This window comes from Notamacropus eugenii, chromosome 2 (genome assembly GCF_028372415.1).
Source record: "Notamacropus eugenii isolate mMacEug1 chromosome 2, mMacEug1.pri_v2, whole genome shotgun sequence".
NCBI classification, from domain to species: domain Eukaryota; kingdom Metazoa; phylum Chordata; class Mammalia; order Diprotodontia; family Macropodidae; genus Notamacropus; species Notamacropus eugenii.
Genome location: NC_092873.1, coordinates 273500416 through 273518490, shown reverse-complemented (window position 1 = coordinate 273518490; position 18075 = coordinate 273500416). Strand labels below are relative to the sequence as shown.

The 18075-nt window shown below is 34.4% G+C and overlaps 1 protein-coding gene across 2 annotated transcripts in view; it reads left to right on the top strand.

Annotated features, from left to right (window-relative positions):
• Positions 1 to 18075, top strand: part of DPYD (dihydropyrimidine dehydrogenase) — a 1077299-nt gene that overhangs the window by 277435 nt on the left and 781789 nt on the right. For both annotated transcript variants that reach the window (XM_072644083.1, XM_072644082.1), the window contains one exon: positions 7909 to 7996. In XM_072644083.1, coding sequence (XP_072500184.1) covers positions 7909 to 7996 — 88 coding nt within the window. The remainder of the gene's footprint in view (positions 1 to 7908; positions 7997 to 18075) is intronic.

The window sequence follows — 18075 nt, the reverse complement described above, 5'->3', positions numbered from 1 at the left end:
GATGTAATATGAAAGAATTCTGCTTCAAATATGGGCATGGTATACTTAGAATTATAGATTTAGAGTTGAAAAGGGATATTAAGTGACTTGTCCAAGATCTCACAGGTAGTAGGTAATCAGAGATGGAATTGGAACCCAGGTCCTCTGACACCAGAGCTTGTGTTCTACCATTACACATTGTATATCTAATTATAATGTTTAATGCTACCTAATAATTGCTGTAATGAGAGAAAAATGGATTGGCAATGAGAGGGGAATTAAATGCCACCCTAGTACTGTTTTCTTCTTAAACAGAAATATTTTTAAGTCAGTTACTGATAGACTTTTTTGTGTCATGAACTCATTAGGTAGTCTGGTAAAAACCTATGTGCCCCCTTCTCAGAATAATACTTTTAGATGCTTAAATAAAATACATAGGATTATATCAGAAATCAATTATGTTGAAATATAATTATACCTTCATAATTAATATCAATTAAATATGTATTTCATAATAAAATATAAATACATTTATAGAACCCAGGATAAGACCCCTAGGTCTAAGTATTCTCTCCAGCTGCAGACCTATGGTAGCTGGAGTTGACATTGAAAAATTAAGGTGTGGGCAATTTTAAAATTTAATCATTTCATGCATTATGAGTATGCATAACATGGAAATCTACCTCAAATTATCTACCCCAAATTCATGACCCCTGTATTTCATTCTCACATCATATTATGCTAGTTGCTTGGGAAAATCCAAAGACGATTCTAGGCATCCTAAAATGTATACATACCTGTTTAGTTGTTTTTTTGTCAGTGTTGCTCAGTCATTTTAGTCATGTCCAACTCTTCATGACTCCATTTGAGGTTTTCCTGATAAAGACACTGGAGTATCTCCAACTTCTCCAGCTTGTTTTACCAATGAAAAACTGAGGCAAACAAAGTCATTTACCCAGGTCACATAGCTAATAAGAATCTGAGGCCATATTTGAAGTCAGAAAGAAGAATCTTCCTGATTCCAGCCCCAGCATTTTATCTACTGTACCACCTAACTGCCCATTTACATACATGTTACCTTACCAAATTGTCTTCTCCTCAAAATACAAAAATCTCATGAGAAAGAAATGTGGAAACTACTTTGGCTTGACATTGGCAAAAAAAGGGAGGTTGGTTTTGTCTTTACAAAGGTCAGAAGATTAAATTCATCATCATGGATCTATTATAACTCTTTAAGGGCAAAGACTATGTCTTCCTTCATCCCTGTATCCTCAGCATATTACACAGTGTATGCACACTCATTCAGTCATTCTGTCATGTCTAATTCTTCATGATCCCATGGACTACAAAACGCTAGAATAAAGCAAATAGATTTATATAGTGTTATATGACTTTAAATGTGAAAACACTCCAAAGTCATTTACAAAGAAAGCTGATTTTACATGTATATATGTATATATATACACACACGTATGTATATTTACATATATATATATTTTTCCATTGAATTGCTCCCCATCTTTAAAGATTGACTCAGTTGCCATCTCTTTTCCATGAAGCCTTTTGTGATTTCTGATAGCACTTTATTTTTGTTCTTAGCAGATATTACTTTGCATCATAGTTCTCTGGGAGGGCAGTAGATAGTAGTAGTAAATAGAGAGAGCGTTGGATTTGGAGTCAGGAAACCTGGTATCAAATCCTAGTTCTGACAATTGCAAGTCATTTAACCTTTCAGAGCCTCAGTTTCTTCATCTTTACTATGGTGATAATAATGGTGATTATAGCTATCTCAGAGATCAAATAAGATTATATATGCGTGTATCATACTTTAAAACTCTATATAAATGCTCTTCTGGACTTCTGTCAGACAAATTCTATGGTATTCCCCTGATCTACCAATCTAGTACTGTCAAAAGGAAAATGAGGCTAAATATAAGTATCTCTGGCCTTCAACACATTTCCTATCTCTACTGCAATAACCCTTTATATATTTCTTATATCTGTTCTTTCTCCCTGGTTTCTCATCCCCCCCACTCCCATTCTCAATTTCCTTTCAAAGGATAATTTTAGAACTGTGGGGCAGCTAGGTGATATTGACTTCAGACTTGGGATCAGGAAGTCAGATTGGAATCTCAGTCCAGACACTGTGAGCTGTGAGATTCTGGTCCAGCCAACTAGTTTTTCTCACTTTCTTCATCTGTAAAATTAGGGCAATACATGTAAGCCTTGCTTCACATAGTTGTTGGGATGATTGAATGAGGTTATGCTTATAAGCACTTTGCAAACCAGAAAGTATTATTGAAATATAAGCTTTTAACATTTCATTAAGGTATGTGATGGTACTATGTCTGGCCCCAGATGTTTCTTTTAAAAAAATAAAAACTTCTTTCTCCAGATGAATGACAGCGTAAAGCTCAATTTTAAAATCTAACTTCTTAAAACTATCAGATCATGTCACAACAAAATCAAATCAGACAAACCAAATATGAAACAGACTTTGATTCACATCATTCAAACATGGGATTTTATTTATTATTACATCAGTTTTGTTGCTGTGTTATATGTTGAAAACGTTAGCTGTATTTATCATTGTGTTTTAGAAATGTCTAGCAAATTGGTGTAAGAAGTATATGTAAGAAGTTTGTCTGGAGGACAAACAATAATTGTTTCAAATGTTTTTGATAAGAGTTTGATATTCAAGATATATATATATAATATAAATACATGGGACCAAAAGTCACTCTCTCATAGAGATGAGATATTATCCAAAATATGATATGATATGATATGAAAAAAACTAGTCTCAAAAAAATTGAAAACTATTTAGCAACCATGTGAAAAAAATCTGCCAGATACTTTATAAAAAAGAGAAGTGTAAATTATTTCTCACGCAACAAATTGGCAAAGAAAAAGAAGGAGGAGGAGGGGAAGAAGAAAAAGAAAGATGAAAATAGTTTATTTTTGAGGGCTTGTAGAAAGACAGAAAAACACATGAATTGTTGGTAATACTGTGAGTTTGTTCAACTATTCTGGAAAACAATTTGGATTTATGCTGATTAAATAAAATCCTTTGACCTAGAATTTCTACTGCTAATATACCTGAAAGAGTTGAAAAAAATTTAAAAGATCCTAGATACACCAGATTATTTTAGCAGCAATTTTTGTGGTAGCAAAGAGTTGGATGCCCAGTAAGTGGTGAAATACTAAACAAATTATGGCCCAGAATATAATGATGAAAGAAATGTCATCATTTGACGTTAATAAGGAGAATGACATATGATGTAGATGAAGAGAACTTTGGGGGAAAGAAAGCTTATTTGAACTGATGCAAAGTAAAATGAGAAGAACCAGCAAAACAGTGTATATAATGACTGCAACAGTGTGAATAGAAAGTACAGCAAAACTGAATCATTTTTGAACAGCTGGAGATCAAGAAGTGAACGACATATTGAGAGCTGTTTGTCCTGAGACAAAGACCAGAGCCAAAATTTTTGCTGTAATATGAACAAAAGGAAACATATTGTGATTAGGTACCAATACTTTGCTTTTCATATAACAAATCTTAGCTATGAGTGGAGTAGAATCTTGATTTAGATTATAAAAATATAATAGCAGCACCTTCCCCCCTCCCCAGTGAGAGTAAGGAGATCTATGTTTAGTGCGAACCCTTTAGCTAGGCTTGCTATAGCACTAATAGGCTCTAGTTCAGTGTTGATGAAATAGTAAAGTAATCCTATCAGGAATAATCTTATTTTTATATTTTTATCTGGTGAGTGGGGAGGCACATTTTCCCTATGTCACATGATCACTGCTATTGTAGGTGTATAGTTTGAAGTGTGATTATAGCTACCCTCTGGGGCCGGTGCTAGCTCCAAAGGGTGAAGGTGGAGACCTTGCACAGGAGTGGGACAATTCATTGGGTCAATATGGAATTGTAATGGGTGAATAGCATGTGTGATTGCATTAGAGACAAATTTGATGATTATAGACCACAGGGACAGTGGAATGTGACCTATTATAAGATCATAAATTTTAGGAAAATTGATTTAGAACTGAAAAGGTTACTAGAAGCTATGTAACCCAAGTCCTGTTTTACAGATGAGGAGACAATCCCAGAGAACTTAAATAATTTGCCTAATTGCCCTCCTCTATTTGGTTGATCACATTGTATTCCTTGAGGTCATGCCATAATAATCGGAAACCTACTCTCTTTTTTTCCTGTATCAAAAAAGAGTTTACATAATCCTTGTTCTTACCTACTTGGCAAGGTTGGTGTAAGGCTAAGATTACAGCCATAGGTACAAAAGGAACTTTGAAAAGTTAAATTCATTGTACAGTGTCAGTTGTACAAGTGTAGTATATCATTATCATCAATTTTTAAAAATGTTTGAAACTCACAGTTCCATAGTCAACAAATTATTCCTATTTTATATAATGGTTCTGTGGAACCTGAGTCTTCTCTAAAATAGATTTGTGAGAAATTAGTTAATTTGGTTAGATTATTTTGCTGGATATAGTCTTTTTGAAGGATATGTGTATATGCATATATATGTCTGTCTATCTGTCTATCTGTCTGTCTGTCTGTCTATCTATCTATCTATCTATCTATCTATCTATCTATCTATCTATCTATCTGTCTGTCTGTCTGTCTGTCTATCTGTCTATCTGTCTATCTGTCTATCTGTCTGTCTGTCTGTCTTTGCCCCTGAGGGGGGAACTGAAGTGCCTCCCTGAAATGGTTATTAGCTTTACCAAATGATGACCCTGAGCACGAATATACTAAAGCACAGTACTTGTGCTAGAGGTTGGGGAGGGTTATTTTTGTTTTTAATGCCTTAGCTTGGCTACAGTCTGCTTTCTTGTAGACTGGGCTCATTTCTTTCAAAGTTAGGGTCTCTGGGTCCACACTGACTTGCTTGAGGGAAATGAAGTGTAGACAGATAAAGGAAGCTGAATTTACAAATCATTTCTGAATTTAAGTATCAGAATATTTTTCTTTTCATTCATATTGAAATTCAGGATTTTAGTTTGTGGAGTAGCAAACTCATAAACAAACTAGGTTCAAAAAATTTGATTACGTGGTACTTTAAGAGTTAATGTTTGCAAAATCCTTTCAGCATTTCTTTTCATGACATATAAAGATTGAGATATCACTCTCTTCATTATTCATAATTTAAAACAAATTATCACAATGGGATAAATTTCCTTAGTCATCCTGAAATTTGTGGAAAGGAAACATTTTTCTTTTCTTCTACAGAAGTACGCTAAATAAACATTTCTTTAATGGTTTCCTTTTTCTTAAAAAGAGGTACTTTCATACTTTATTACTAAGAGAAGGTCTTTCACCTCTTAGCTGCTACTTTTTCCCATTGATATACATTATGTTCTCTAGTTAATGCCTAGCTGAACAAAATTATCACTACTTAAAAAAAGAAATCTTCCTATCCTCGATTTCTAAAAGTTAATGTACTCCTTTTAATGTAAATTTATTAGATATAATTGTTTGGGGATTAAAACTTCACTAGAGAGGTGTCAAAATTAATTTGTCTCCCATGGTGTGTTTTTTTTTAAATAAAATGTGTAATAACAGAAGAACTTTGAAAAAAGAAAGGGGAAATTTACATAAAAGAAGGCAAAAGTACAATATAATGCAGCATAGAAGAGCAAATTGATGTAGAACAGTGGTTTACAATAATTGTTGGCATATTCCTCTAAGTATCGTGTCTGGGGTTTTTCCTAGTATCAATCATTTAAAGCAATTTAGGTAATCACATTCTGGCACACCTTTCTCCAATTTTATTTACACCACTTGCCTACCTCATTGTAATGCAGTACCTTTGTGCCTTGGTACAGTAGATGCACTCTGTAATATCTATTATGGCATGGTCAAAGGATAATTTATTGTCAAATAGAAAAATAGGTCAACACTAATGTCACTTGATGATCAACCCCCAAAGTTTAATAAAACATCTCGCCAGTATGCATTGCGGGGCAGTGGTTGGTATTTTATTAGGACTACCTGGCTAGAGCAGCAGTGTAATTACTGAGCTGTCACAGTGATAAGTGGGGCTAATGGCAGCCTGATGCACTTGAGTCTGCTGAGCGCTTAGAGGATTGCAAGATGGTATTATTGTAAGAGTCTGCCTCTTCTGGCATATTCATGGCACCAAAGGGGTGGGGGGAAAGAATGTTACAATGCAGATTTGCATGGCCCTGCCTCATTAACATCTGACATTTCCAACAGCTGTTATTTGTGAACCAGCTCAATAATAAAAAGAGAATTATTTGGTAAAGGTGCCTTACAACTACAATGAGGAATCATTGCATTGTCAGTCCTGCCAAGTGGATCCTTCAATTGATGTTAAATTTAAGATTTCTCTCTGTAAAGAACAGAATTGTACTACGTATTAATTTGTCTCATCTTCTTTGGCCTATAGTACAACTTAATTTAAAAAAAAATTATCACTTGGGTGCTAGAAAAGAGCAGAATAAGAAATCTGTGAATACATCAGATATAATGAGTTCAAAAAAGGGGGGAAAGTATACCTTTTGCTCTTTCCTATGGGGGAAAAAATCTTACAAGGTGGCAGACATTCGTAAAACTGTGAAAATGGCTTTGAAATAAATAGGGAAACATTTGAGTGTAACTAGGACATTAATCACCCTAACTTTTCAGCTGATGCCTGATTTTCCCTGAGCACATGGATAGGAGAAATTTCTTTCATACAAATTTTAATGCTCAGTCTTTCTTCAGATTATAGGAACTGTAAGATATGTTACACTGTGTATTATGTCAATGGGGAACTCAGATAGTCAAAATCACTTTCTTGTCACAAGGTATGCTGTGGGATCTACTTCAGTAAAACTGTTTTCAAAGTCAGTAATTTTTTTTTTTTTCTGCAAAGGACTATGGCTATAGGGATATATGAGTTCAACCCAATAATAGATGCAAGTCAAACAATGGCATTTGGAGAAATAATAGGGGAGAGGTTTAATGACTACATTTCAGTGAGGACAATTGATTATGAAAGCCTTTGGTTTTCATTGTGTAAAATTTAATTTAGAGAGAAAGCTAGAGGCACAAACCAGAGAAGAGAGATCAGATTTAAAAACAAGATGTTAATTAGTTATGAAAAACTTCATTCATACAGTGGACCAAAATATACTAATCACAAAAGAAAAACTAGGAGATGATTGTTTTCATGAGTCTTTGTACAGAAGATAGACTAGTCATTTTTATTGAAGAAGGCATATAATTCTGAGTGAAATGCTGGAAGAATTCAGATGTTGTAACAGATGACATGGTAACATTTCTTCTTAGGATTATGTTTAATGGTTTTTAAGATACCTGAAGGTAATTATCATTATAAAACATCCACATGACTGGAACCCATGGTTTAAAGATGGCATATGGCACTGAGAGAGAGAGAGAGAGAGAGAGAGAGAGAGAGAGAGAGAGAGAGAGGTAACAGAATTAGAAGTTACAAATCACATATGGGAGAAAATACCTTTATAAACTGGAATGACAATATCAGCTCCAGTGACTTTACCAAAATTAGCTGTTTGAGTCTCTAAGCACTATTTGAAGAGCAAGTAGGATTAAAATAAGAATACTTAAGTGAGGAGCCCATCATAAATAGCTTTGTTCCGCCGAGGTGCAATAGATGGGAAGTATACTAGAAGATGGAAGTACTGTTATTTAAATGTATGTATCTAGACAGACAGCTATAAATAAGGATGCTAATAGATATGTTTCATTGCTACAAAACATGCCCCAAACGAGTGTGTATATATTGACTCATATTATAGATTTAATTTGAAAGGGTGAAGGTAAATGTACAAAAGTAAATCTGTTCCTGTCACTTTTGTATTGAAAAAGATTTTTTTTGCCACTGCATGTCTCCTTAACTCAATTACTTTGTTCCCTAGATGCTTGAAATGTGCAGATGCCCCCTGTCAGAAGAGCTGTCCAACTAATCTAGACATCAAATCATTCATCACCAGTATCGCAAACAAGGTAGAATCAGACTTACCCTGGCAAATGAAAGTTGATAATTTGATGAACTGTGATTAAAATGTGGTGTTTCCCTTGTTTAGATGCAGCAAAATGAAATTTCAATAGGTGTTTGAAAAATGAGGATTGGCTTGATAATTAGGCTTTTGCTAGTTATGAAATCACTAGTACCAGTATAAGGTGTGTGTTGTGTAAATTAGTTAGCATGGTTAACCCAAAAAAAAGAGCAATTTAAAAATATATCTTAAAAATATCATTCATTTGATGCTTCAGCTATAGAAGTAGCTAATTGAATGGTTGAAAATAATTTAGTGTTTCCCAATAACAGTTTAAAGTACATAACTGTTTTAAAATTTTTATTCAGATTTAATCTTGGCATATTGTATCAAAGGAATAGCTCCTCAAAGTGGTAAAATGTTTTCTTATTGAAATTCAGTTAAATTGTTTCAGCGTGTGTGTATCAGTGGTGAAATATTCATAAAACACATTATAGCAATACTTTAAAGTAAAAATGTTTTTGGAAGTGGCAAGAACAAAAGGAACTTGATCTAACATTTACCTCTCTAGCTTATTGTCAGGATGAAATGATACGATATTTGCAAAAACACTTAGCACAGTGCCTGGCACATAGTAGTCGCTTAATAAATGCTTGTCCCTTTCTCCCCTTTCAGAAATGAGTTCTCAGCCTTCACCTCTTAGTATAGTGTGGAGTTCATAGTGATTAACTCAATTATGATGGATTTGTTTGAGTATTGAATTCTTTTCTATTTCTATAACTAGAAAAGTACTTGACTATGACTTACCTCTTATTTGTAGAAATTTTAAATACCAATAAAGATCTGCTAAGTCTTCTTTTAATAGACATGCAAATATTAGAACATTTATTCAATATAAATCATTTAAAAAATACAACAGAAAAAAAGATCAATCATTTAACACACATTTATTAAGTCCCTACTATGTGTCAGGCATTGTGCTAAGAATAAAAGATAAAAAATAAGAAATATGTTCAACGTTAAGATCTTAAAATAATGTAACCATTTATGCATGTTTGCTAGAAATATCATTTTGCAGGCATGTTTTATATACTTCACCAAATTAATCAATTATCACAATGTAAGAAAATGAAAACATTGGCTAGAGACCAAAATTAGGCAAATTTATTTTTTTTTAAGTTGCGAAGTTGCCAGAAAATGTTTGAAGAAAAGTGGTCAGAGGTTGAATTCAGTGTTTTACCTGAAATTGTAAATATTGTGTTGCCCTTAACACCAAGTTGAGAAGATGCTACTTTGCAGTTGTCAAATATTAACTGAGAAGTGAGAGAAGACTTCTATCTCTGTATTTCTATGAAAATATATGAAAAAGAAACAAGATTAACTCTTGGATTACTATTCAATTTAATATCAAACAGTATGCTAGTTATGCCAGAAAAATAGAATCTTTAAAGAAATAGCATGTGAAAATGCAATGATCATTGGTTCTGGGTTCCGGGGATCTGGCTTCAAAAACTGCTTATGCGATCCTGGGCAAGGTCTGTTTATCTCCTTAAGCCTCAGTTTCCACACCTATAAAATGAAAGTACTAAACCAAGAGTGGAGAAGCTGTGACCTCAAGGCCACATGTGGACCTCTAGGTCCTCAAGTGCAGCCCTGTGATTGAATCCAAACTTCACAGAAGAAATCCTTTTAGTAAAAGAATCTGTTCTCTAAAACTTGGACTCAGTCAGAAGGCTGCACCCAAGGACCAGGAAGGCCACATGTGGTCTTGAGGCAACAGGTCCCCCACCACTGTTAAACTAAGACCCCTTCTGAGATCCTTTTTCGTTCTGAATTTATTATTATCTTCATGTAAGGGATTGCACAAGAAACAGTAAGGGAAAAGTGATCACCCTTTGAAATTTTTGAAATGTCTGAATATATTCAGGCACGTTTCTATTTTAATGTAACTTAAATATTTTCATTAATCTTGTCCACATTTTCTCACTATCTCAATTGTAATACTATACTTGGTTATTCATTTAAACAGGTTTCCTTATAAATACAGGAAATTTAGAGATGGACATATTGCAAATATATTCTTTTGTCAGGTATTTAAGGGAGTCCATTGAAAGTAGTATGTTTTGTTGAATAACTGCTGTAGCAATCGTAAAAGGTCAAGGATTCTTGTTCTTGAAAGCCTGCGGCTTTTTAGATATTTACAGGCTGTGTACAATGTAGGCTGTTCCACATTGCTCTGCCAGTGGACCTCAACTCAGGAGGGGGGTTCTTTCTAGGTTGAGAGGGTAATTGAATCGCCAGGCTCAATGAGCCTTGGGCCTCTTTGAGAAAAGGATGTCACTTGAGCTGTGTTGTGTTAGGCTCCTGTGATTCAGGAGAGTTTAGACCAATACTTTCATTCTTTCTTTTCTTACAAACTGGATTACAGCTCTAGTTTCCAAAGGTACAATCTATTCCTTTGTACCTCCTCAGTCAGTTTTTCTCTGTTTCGCTCGAACTGGCTGTTGTTTGCAACTGTATCTCTCAATTGGAAATACATGTTTAGATTCATCAAACTGTGAATACTAGGTCATGTTTCTGTTTTTTTTTCCCTTCTTTAAAAAACACCCTACTTTATATGAGAACTCATACAGCTTGTCTGTAAATAGACGAAAACACTTTAAAAAAGAAACCATTTAGTATATTTGGATTTTTTTTTTAATCAAACTATTCTTTTGAATTTTTTTTTCCTGGTCTTGAAATGTTTCACTCAAATATTAAACCTCTGAATTACAAACCGGTATTTTTGATACATGTATAAACTATGCAGAGTGGTTTTAAAGTCAGCATATGAATTCATTTATATTTTCATTTATATTCATTTATATTTCTCTATAAAGTGAATAAATGCACATGATCTGGGAGAGCAGCCACATTAGGCCATTAGACCAAATATTTTACCCAGTTTCAGACCTGGAATGTAAGCTAAGGGTTGGTACCAAAGGGTTGGATGATGTTGGGCTAACTTCTTAACTTACCTGAACCTTAACTTCTTCACGTTTAAATGAGAAGTTTTGTTGAGGGAACTATGTATGTTATTGCCCAGAGTAAAGAAGGCTTAGTGAAGGCATGTAATGGTCATTAGTCAGTCAGTCAACAAGCATTTGTAAATTGCTCATCATGTGCCAGTCTGTCTTCAAATCCATAAAGAAGTGACATGTTATTCTTATAGAAGAATTAGGGGTAATGTAAAGAAAAAAAACTTGTTAACAATTATAGCTGTCAGTAAATGAAATTGGATAATTGAGCAGATATGTGCATTCATACTTGACACAAATATATTAAAATCCACAGCTCAACGGAGTCCTTGCTCACTAAAGGGCCCAACTCTAGATTCATGGGGAATTGGTTCCATCTTAGAAGAACCTGATTTCGATGAGAATTATTCTGGAATATGATGGTTTATTATGGCTCCATCCTGGAATCCTGTTGAGGGATTTAAAAAAGTCTCTCTAGAGCTTCCCCAAAAGGAATTAGCAGAGTTTCTTCTAGAAAGGTACTTGATGTCAAAATAGATTGACAATTATTAAAAGACATGCTTTAAGTACAAAAGTAAAGAAGACTCATCAGTACGCACTATCAAATTTTAAAACATTAAATTGTAAAACATGACTCTTATAATAGAGTTCCAAGTGCTTGATTGAACTTAAAACCTTAAAAAAATAAGTATTTTATAAGACTTCTCAACTGTAATGTTTCATCCTGACTTTGGATCAGAACTACCCAAGGAACTTAAGATGTTTATCTTCTGACAATCAGTCCGACTTGGGTTCATCAACCTGAAGGTAGTTGTCTATTCTGAGAAGTTGTTTAGAGGTTACTTTTTACTTTCATGATGTTGAGATCTAAGCTAGAAACATGAATATCCAGATTGTTGTTCAGAACTTTACCTGGACTCAAGGAAAGTAAGAAACAAAAGAGAGTTCCAGTGACTGAGGATCAGACTTGGACAAGCCTACACAGTACATGTCCTCACTCTTTTATGTAAACAGATGCCTTAGGTCTTGAGGAAGGAGAAAGAGAAAAATAATCCCCATCCCATTTCAAAGTCCAAGGAAGAGATGAACAGGTCTTAATATGTTTAACAGATAGGAAGAAAGAGGATGTGAGGAGACAGGGTCATTCCTTCTAAAGTTTGCTGATCAGGTCATCATTCCTGTCACAATGGACAATATCTTGTGATGCAGACCTCCTGCCCCCTGACCCTTCCTTATCAGGGAGACCAAGGTGTTCCTAAGGTATGACAAAGTGTAAGTCCATAGGAACCTTTAGGGATTGCTATGGGATACTAAAACATAAGTGCTTCATTACTACCTCTGAAGTAGCCCATGATCTGGGAGGCTAGATAAGGGCTCACTTGTTGTCACCCATTATAATACATACATACATACATACATGCATACATACATACATACATATACAACCCCACAGTATAATAATCTTATTCTACTTAATGTTGATAGTATGAATTAGAACAAACCAAAGGATGGAAGTCACATGATCATAGAGTTGTAGGATCAATGAAATATTGAAGCCAATTTGATTTGGATAGGGATGCTATATATACTTTATGAAAAATAACTAGAAAATATAAATTATATATGCAGCATATTACATATGTATTATATATGCAGATCCACACATATACATCCAGACATTTATCTAATATATAATTTATATAATATATAATTCAATAGAAAACAACGTAAGAGGGGCATTACTGACAGAATATCACCACCATCCCTACTGGTATTATTAATGCAAAGTAGATCATTTACATAGAACCAACGACTGAATCCATGGGAGATAATGAAACTACACCAAGTGACTGCAGTATTATAAAAGGAGAAGAGAACCAAGGGCAATGCCTTGGAGGATACTCAAAGGCAACTGGCGTGGATGAAGATCCAGAAAATGAGACTGAGAAGGAGCTGTCAAATAGGTAGGAGAAGAACCAAGAGAGAATAGTGTTCCAAAAACTTAGAAAGGAGAGAGTATCCCAGAGGAATGTGATTGACAGTGTCAAAGGCTGCAGAGAGGTCAAGAAGAATAAAGAAGTCTAATACTTGTAAGGGAGTCAGCTGGAGATGGAGATTTATTTAAGAGATTGGGATGACAGTGGAAACAACAAACTATTTGGAGCCAGAAGACCTGGAATCAGGTACTCCAAAATTAACTGATAGGTAAGGTAACAAGCTCAGTTTCTGACAAGTTGAGCTTGAAGCACTTATAGATAACATGTAGCGATATCCTGTATGCAGCTAACTAATCCAATCTTGTGAAATTATTTTTAACCTTTATAAGATATATTTATTCATAATTAAACTTCATTTTACTAGAGTAAGTTTAGTATTCTAGCTTGTCCATATCTCTTTTGTTTTATATTCATGCTCTAATCTTGGGAATTAATTATCTTTCCATTTTTCTATCATTTGCAAATTTGATGAGCAATTGAAGTTGATGAAAATAATACTAAAGGTCAAAGGTCCATACTCAGATTACTGAGACCTTCCAGTGGAGACCCTCCATATTACCATTCAGTCACTAATGACTATTATTTGAGTCTGTCGATTTCAAAGTCAAAAGGCGTTGTGTGAAGATAAAGGCATAAGTTGTTACTAGAGGACATATTTGAATGAACATGTTAAGAGTATGGCTCCTGGGTCGTGGATTTTTTTTAATATTCTACAATCCAAAGACCAACTCAAAGATGAGGTGCAGAATTTGTTAGTGGAGAGAATTTTCACATTGAAGAAATGACCATCTGATGATGCATTAAGACAAAAGTTTATGGCAAAAATAATGAGGTGTTATGATTAGGAATCGTTTAATGAAAGTATTTGAGCTGAGTTTTCAAGGAATTTCAACATGAACTGGGTAGGTGCCAAGATAATAAAGTAGGAAAGTGTGAGAACTTGGTAGGGGACAGAGATATTTTGGGTTGGAGCTCAGCATATATGAGAGAGTTCTGTTTCTGGTAAGGTGAGGCCAGACTGTAAAGAGACTTGAAAGACTGGATATTAGTGACCATCTTTTGAAAGTTTGTGGTTGTGGTTGTTGCTGTTGTTTTTAAGTAGGGAAGTGCCCTGATAAGAGGCATACACTAAAAAAACTAATATGCCATTGATACGTAAAAGAGATTTGAGAGTTGTTTTTCTGTCCCCTAAAACCAAATATGATGATGTTATCATGTGATTAGTGTATAGTTCCTGTTCTACTATTCAGGTGTAATCTGATATGTGGAGTTCATATAGTTGTTTTAAGATATAATTTTTACTTCATGTCACCTTTTTTCTCTCCCTCTTACTTCCCCTTCTCCATAAAAAAGAAGAAAAGACAATCTTTTTAGGAAAAAGTGGTTAGTCAAGCTAAACAAATTCTGGCATTGGCCATATCCAGAAATGTGTATCTCATGCGTTATGAGTCTGTCATGTGTCACAAACTGTGATTATGGATTTCTCCCTTTGAAAACTGCCTGTTCATATTCTTTGACCATGGATCAATAAGGGAATGATTTTTATTTTTCTAATTTCGAATCAGTTTCTTTTGTATCTTGGAAATGAGACTTTTATGAAAGAAATTTAATGTAAACATTTTATTCCACCTCCAACCCCTTACTTAACTTTTTCTCTTCTAATATTGGCTGTATTAGTTATGTTTGTGAATGAATTTTTTAAATTTTAGTTTACATCATTATTCATTTTGTATATTGTTTTTTTGGCCCTGCTTACTTCACTCTGCATCATTTCTTGTAGATCTTTCCTTGCTCCTCTGTATTCATCCTATTCATCATTTCAGTAATATTCCATTACATTCCTGTACTGCCATCTAGGCATTTTCCATTTGATGGGCATCTCCTCTAATTCAGTTTATTCCTACCACAGAAGGTGTTGCAATAAATATTTTGGTGCACATGGGGTCTGATTATCAATGGTTTCCTTAGGGTACAATTAGCTTAATAACAGAAACACTGAATCAAAGGGTATAGAGATTTTAGAGTCTTGATTTGAATAACTCCAAACTGCTTTCCAAATTGATTGTACTGATTCACAACTCTACCAACAATGTATGTGTGAGCCTGCCTACCTATCACCCTTCCAAAATTGACATTCCCATCTTTTGTCATGTCTGCACTTTACAGGATATAGAAACCTCAAGGTTGTTTTGATTTGCATTTTTATTACTATTGATCTGAAACGTTCTTTCCTGTGTTTGTTAATAGTTTGTAATTCTCTTGAGAACTGTTCAATCGTATCATTTGACCACTTATCTATTGGGGAATGGTTTTTGATATAAAATTGCATATTTTGACATATATTATGTATAATAGAATCTGAAAGGAATTTCCTAACAATAATTATATTCATTATAGACTTAGAATTAAGATGGTATAACATTATATAACATATTACTTAATGTGTTACATATACTATTATATCAGAAGCCATTCCCTAATAACAGCTTATCAGAAGCTATTTCCCAGTAGGTCAGTGGTCAAATGTAATACAATACAATACAAGGCAATAATATAATATAACAACATAATATGAACTTATATAATATGAATGTATCTAGTATAAGTATATGTAAATCCTCAGAAAAAGGATACAAGGACACTCTCAAGGTCTCTCTGAAGAACTTTGAATTTGACTGTGTGACATGGGAGACACTGGCACAGGACTGCTCAGAATAGTGTGCCCATATCAGAGAAGGTGCTGTACTCTATGAGCAAAGCACAATTGAGATAGCACAAAGGAAGTGTAGGATGTGCAGATTTGGAGTAAGCACCACAATAATCACATGGACTATCTGTGCCCAACTTGTGGTAGAGCATTCTGAGCTCATATTGATCTGATCAGGCACAGTTGAACACAATGAAACGGGTTTATCATGATGATGTCATTTTGGTCCTCTTGGAGAAGGAAGGACAACAACCAACCATATATAAATCCTATCGGAGAGATGTAATACCCATTTTTTTCAAGAATTGCAGTTTATCTAACCTTCTCCTGTCTCTAATGGTATAATTACATTATTTTTGTTATTCTTATTAAAATTTGTTGTGTTTTTGATCATATCAACTCAGTGAATACTTAAAAACTTAATGTATGCTAAGCACTGTGTTAAGAAATGAGGATTAAAAAGAACAGTTAAAAGAAATGTAAAAAAATGCAAAGATACACACCTACATACACATATGCATACATTTTCATGCATATGTATGCATGCAAGCCTATGTGTATTGTGGGGTGGGGGGGCTCGTGAGTGTATGTGTATAAAAGGGACTAGCATGGGCATGGGAGAGATTGGGAAAGGCTTTTTGCAAAAGGTGGAATTTTCTTGGAGACACATAAAGCTAGGGAAAGCAGGATGTAAATATGAAGATGAAGAGAATTCTAGTCTTGGGGAACAGCCAGTGAAAATTCATGTACTCTCCACACATGTTGACACTATTCTGTCATTCTTGTTACCAGAGAAACTGAGGTTGGTGAATCTCTGGAATTCAGGAGTTCTGAGCTTTAGCAGGCTAAAGACAATCAATTGTCTGAATTATACTTATTAATATGGTTAACCCGTGAGAATAGATCTGATCATGTGGCGTCCGATGGGGTGAATGGTTTCAGTTTGGAAAATGAAACACGATAATCACAATGGAATGGGCCTATCAGTAGCCACTGCTCTTACTGCCTGGGATTCTTGTACATGTATAGCCTATATCAGATTTCATGCTGTCTTGGCAATGGGGGAGGGAGGAAGGGGGAATATTTTTAGAAATCAAAATCTTATAAAAGTGAATGTTGAAAACTTGAAACAAACAAATAAATAAGAAGGTAGAATTGACCCAACTTGGCAACAGATTGGACATGGGGAGTGAGAGAGAGTGAGAAGCTGAAGATGACAGCTAGGTTCTGAGTTTGGGTGACTAGGAAGACAGTGGTATTCTAGAACGTAGCAGAGGGGAAGGATTTTGCTCTAATAGTTTTCTTGATATTGAACCAATTGGTTACAATATATCATCTCTTTGATGTATTGCTTTGCTTTTTTGCTTATGTTTTATTTGAAAGCTTATATTGTTAGGGATATTGATCTATAATTATCTCTCTCTGTTTTGATCCTCCTAGTTTTAGGTTTCAAGACCATGTTTATATCATAGGAGAAATTTGGTTAAAAGAATCTTTTCCTGTAATTTGCAAGCAGTTTACATAATAGTGGAATTAATTGATCTTTGAACATTTGATAGAATTCGATTATAAATTTATTAGGTGGCACAGAGGTTCATCCTTCAAATTCTGCTCCTTTGATAATTTGTGGTTTGTTAATGTCTTTTTTATTGAGATTCGGTTATTAAAATTTTCTGTTTCTTATTCGGTTAATGTGAGTGTTTTCAGGTCTGTACTTTTGGTCTCCTCCCTCTCATTCCATAAGCAATTGAAAGCTTTGTGTCCTGATTGAGATATCCTCTGAGAGTCATGTCCTTGGTGAAGAAATACTTCCCTCTCCCATGCCCCAGCATTTCTAGTCCATATCTAAATATAACTAACTCCCTTAGTATGTACAGAATGACTTCGTTTGCTTCATCGTGTTTTCTCTGCAACTAGAGTCTTCTAAGAGTAATGTAAGCCCCCATGACTTAAATAAACCTTACCCAGGACCATTTTTGCCTCTGTGCCAACATGGTGATTCTTTTTCCTTAGAGAAAAAAAGATTTCTATTCAATTGGTCTTTCTTTATTAATAGTTTTTCAAGAAATTCCTCACTTTTTGTGTTTTAGAAATTCATAATTCTTTATGAGAAAATAACTATACTCATTTGGTATATTTTCTATATACATATGCATGTATATAAATGTAATGAATGATAGAACAGGCATTCACAGTACAGAGAAGTGGCGATTAAAGTATACATATATGCATATACAAACAGACACACATAGACATAAATATATGTATATTTTTATTCCCATTATGATACGTTATTTATTCCCTGATAGAAAGTGGTAGCCAGTATTCAGTTTGTAGCTTTTATATATTTTTTTGTGGGGTGATC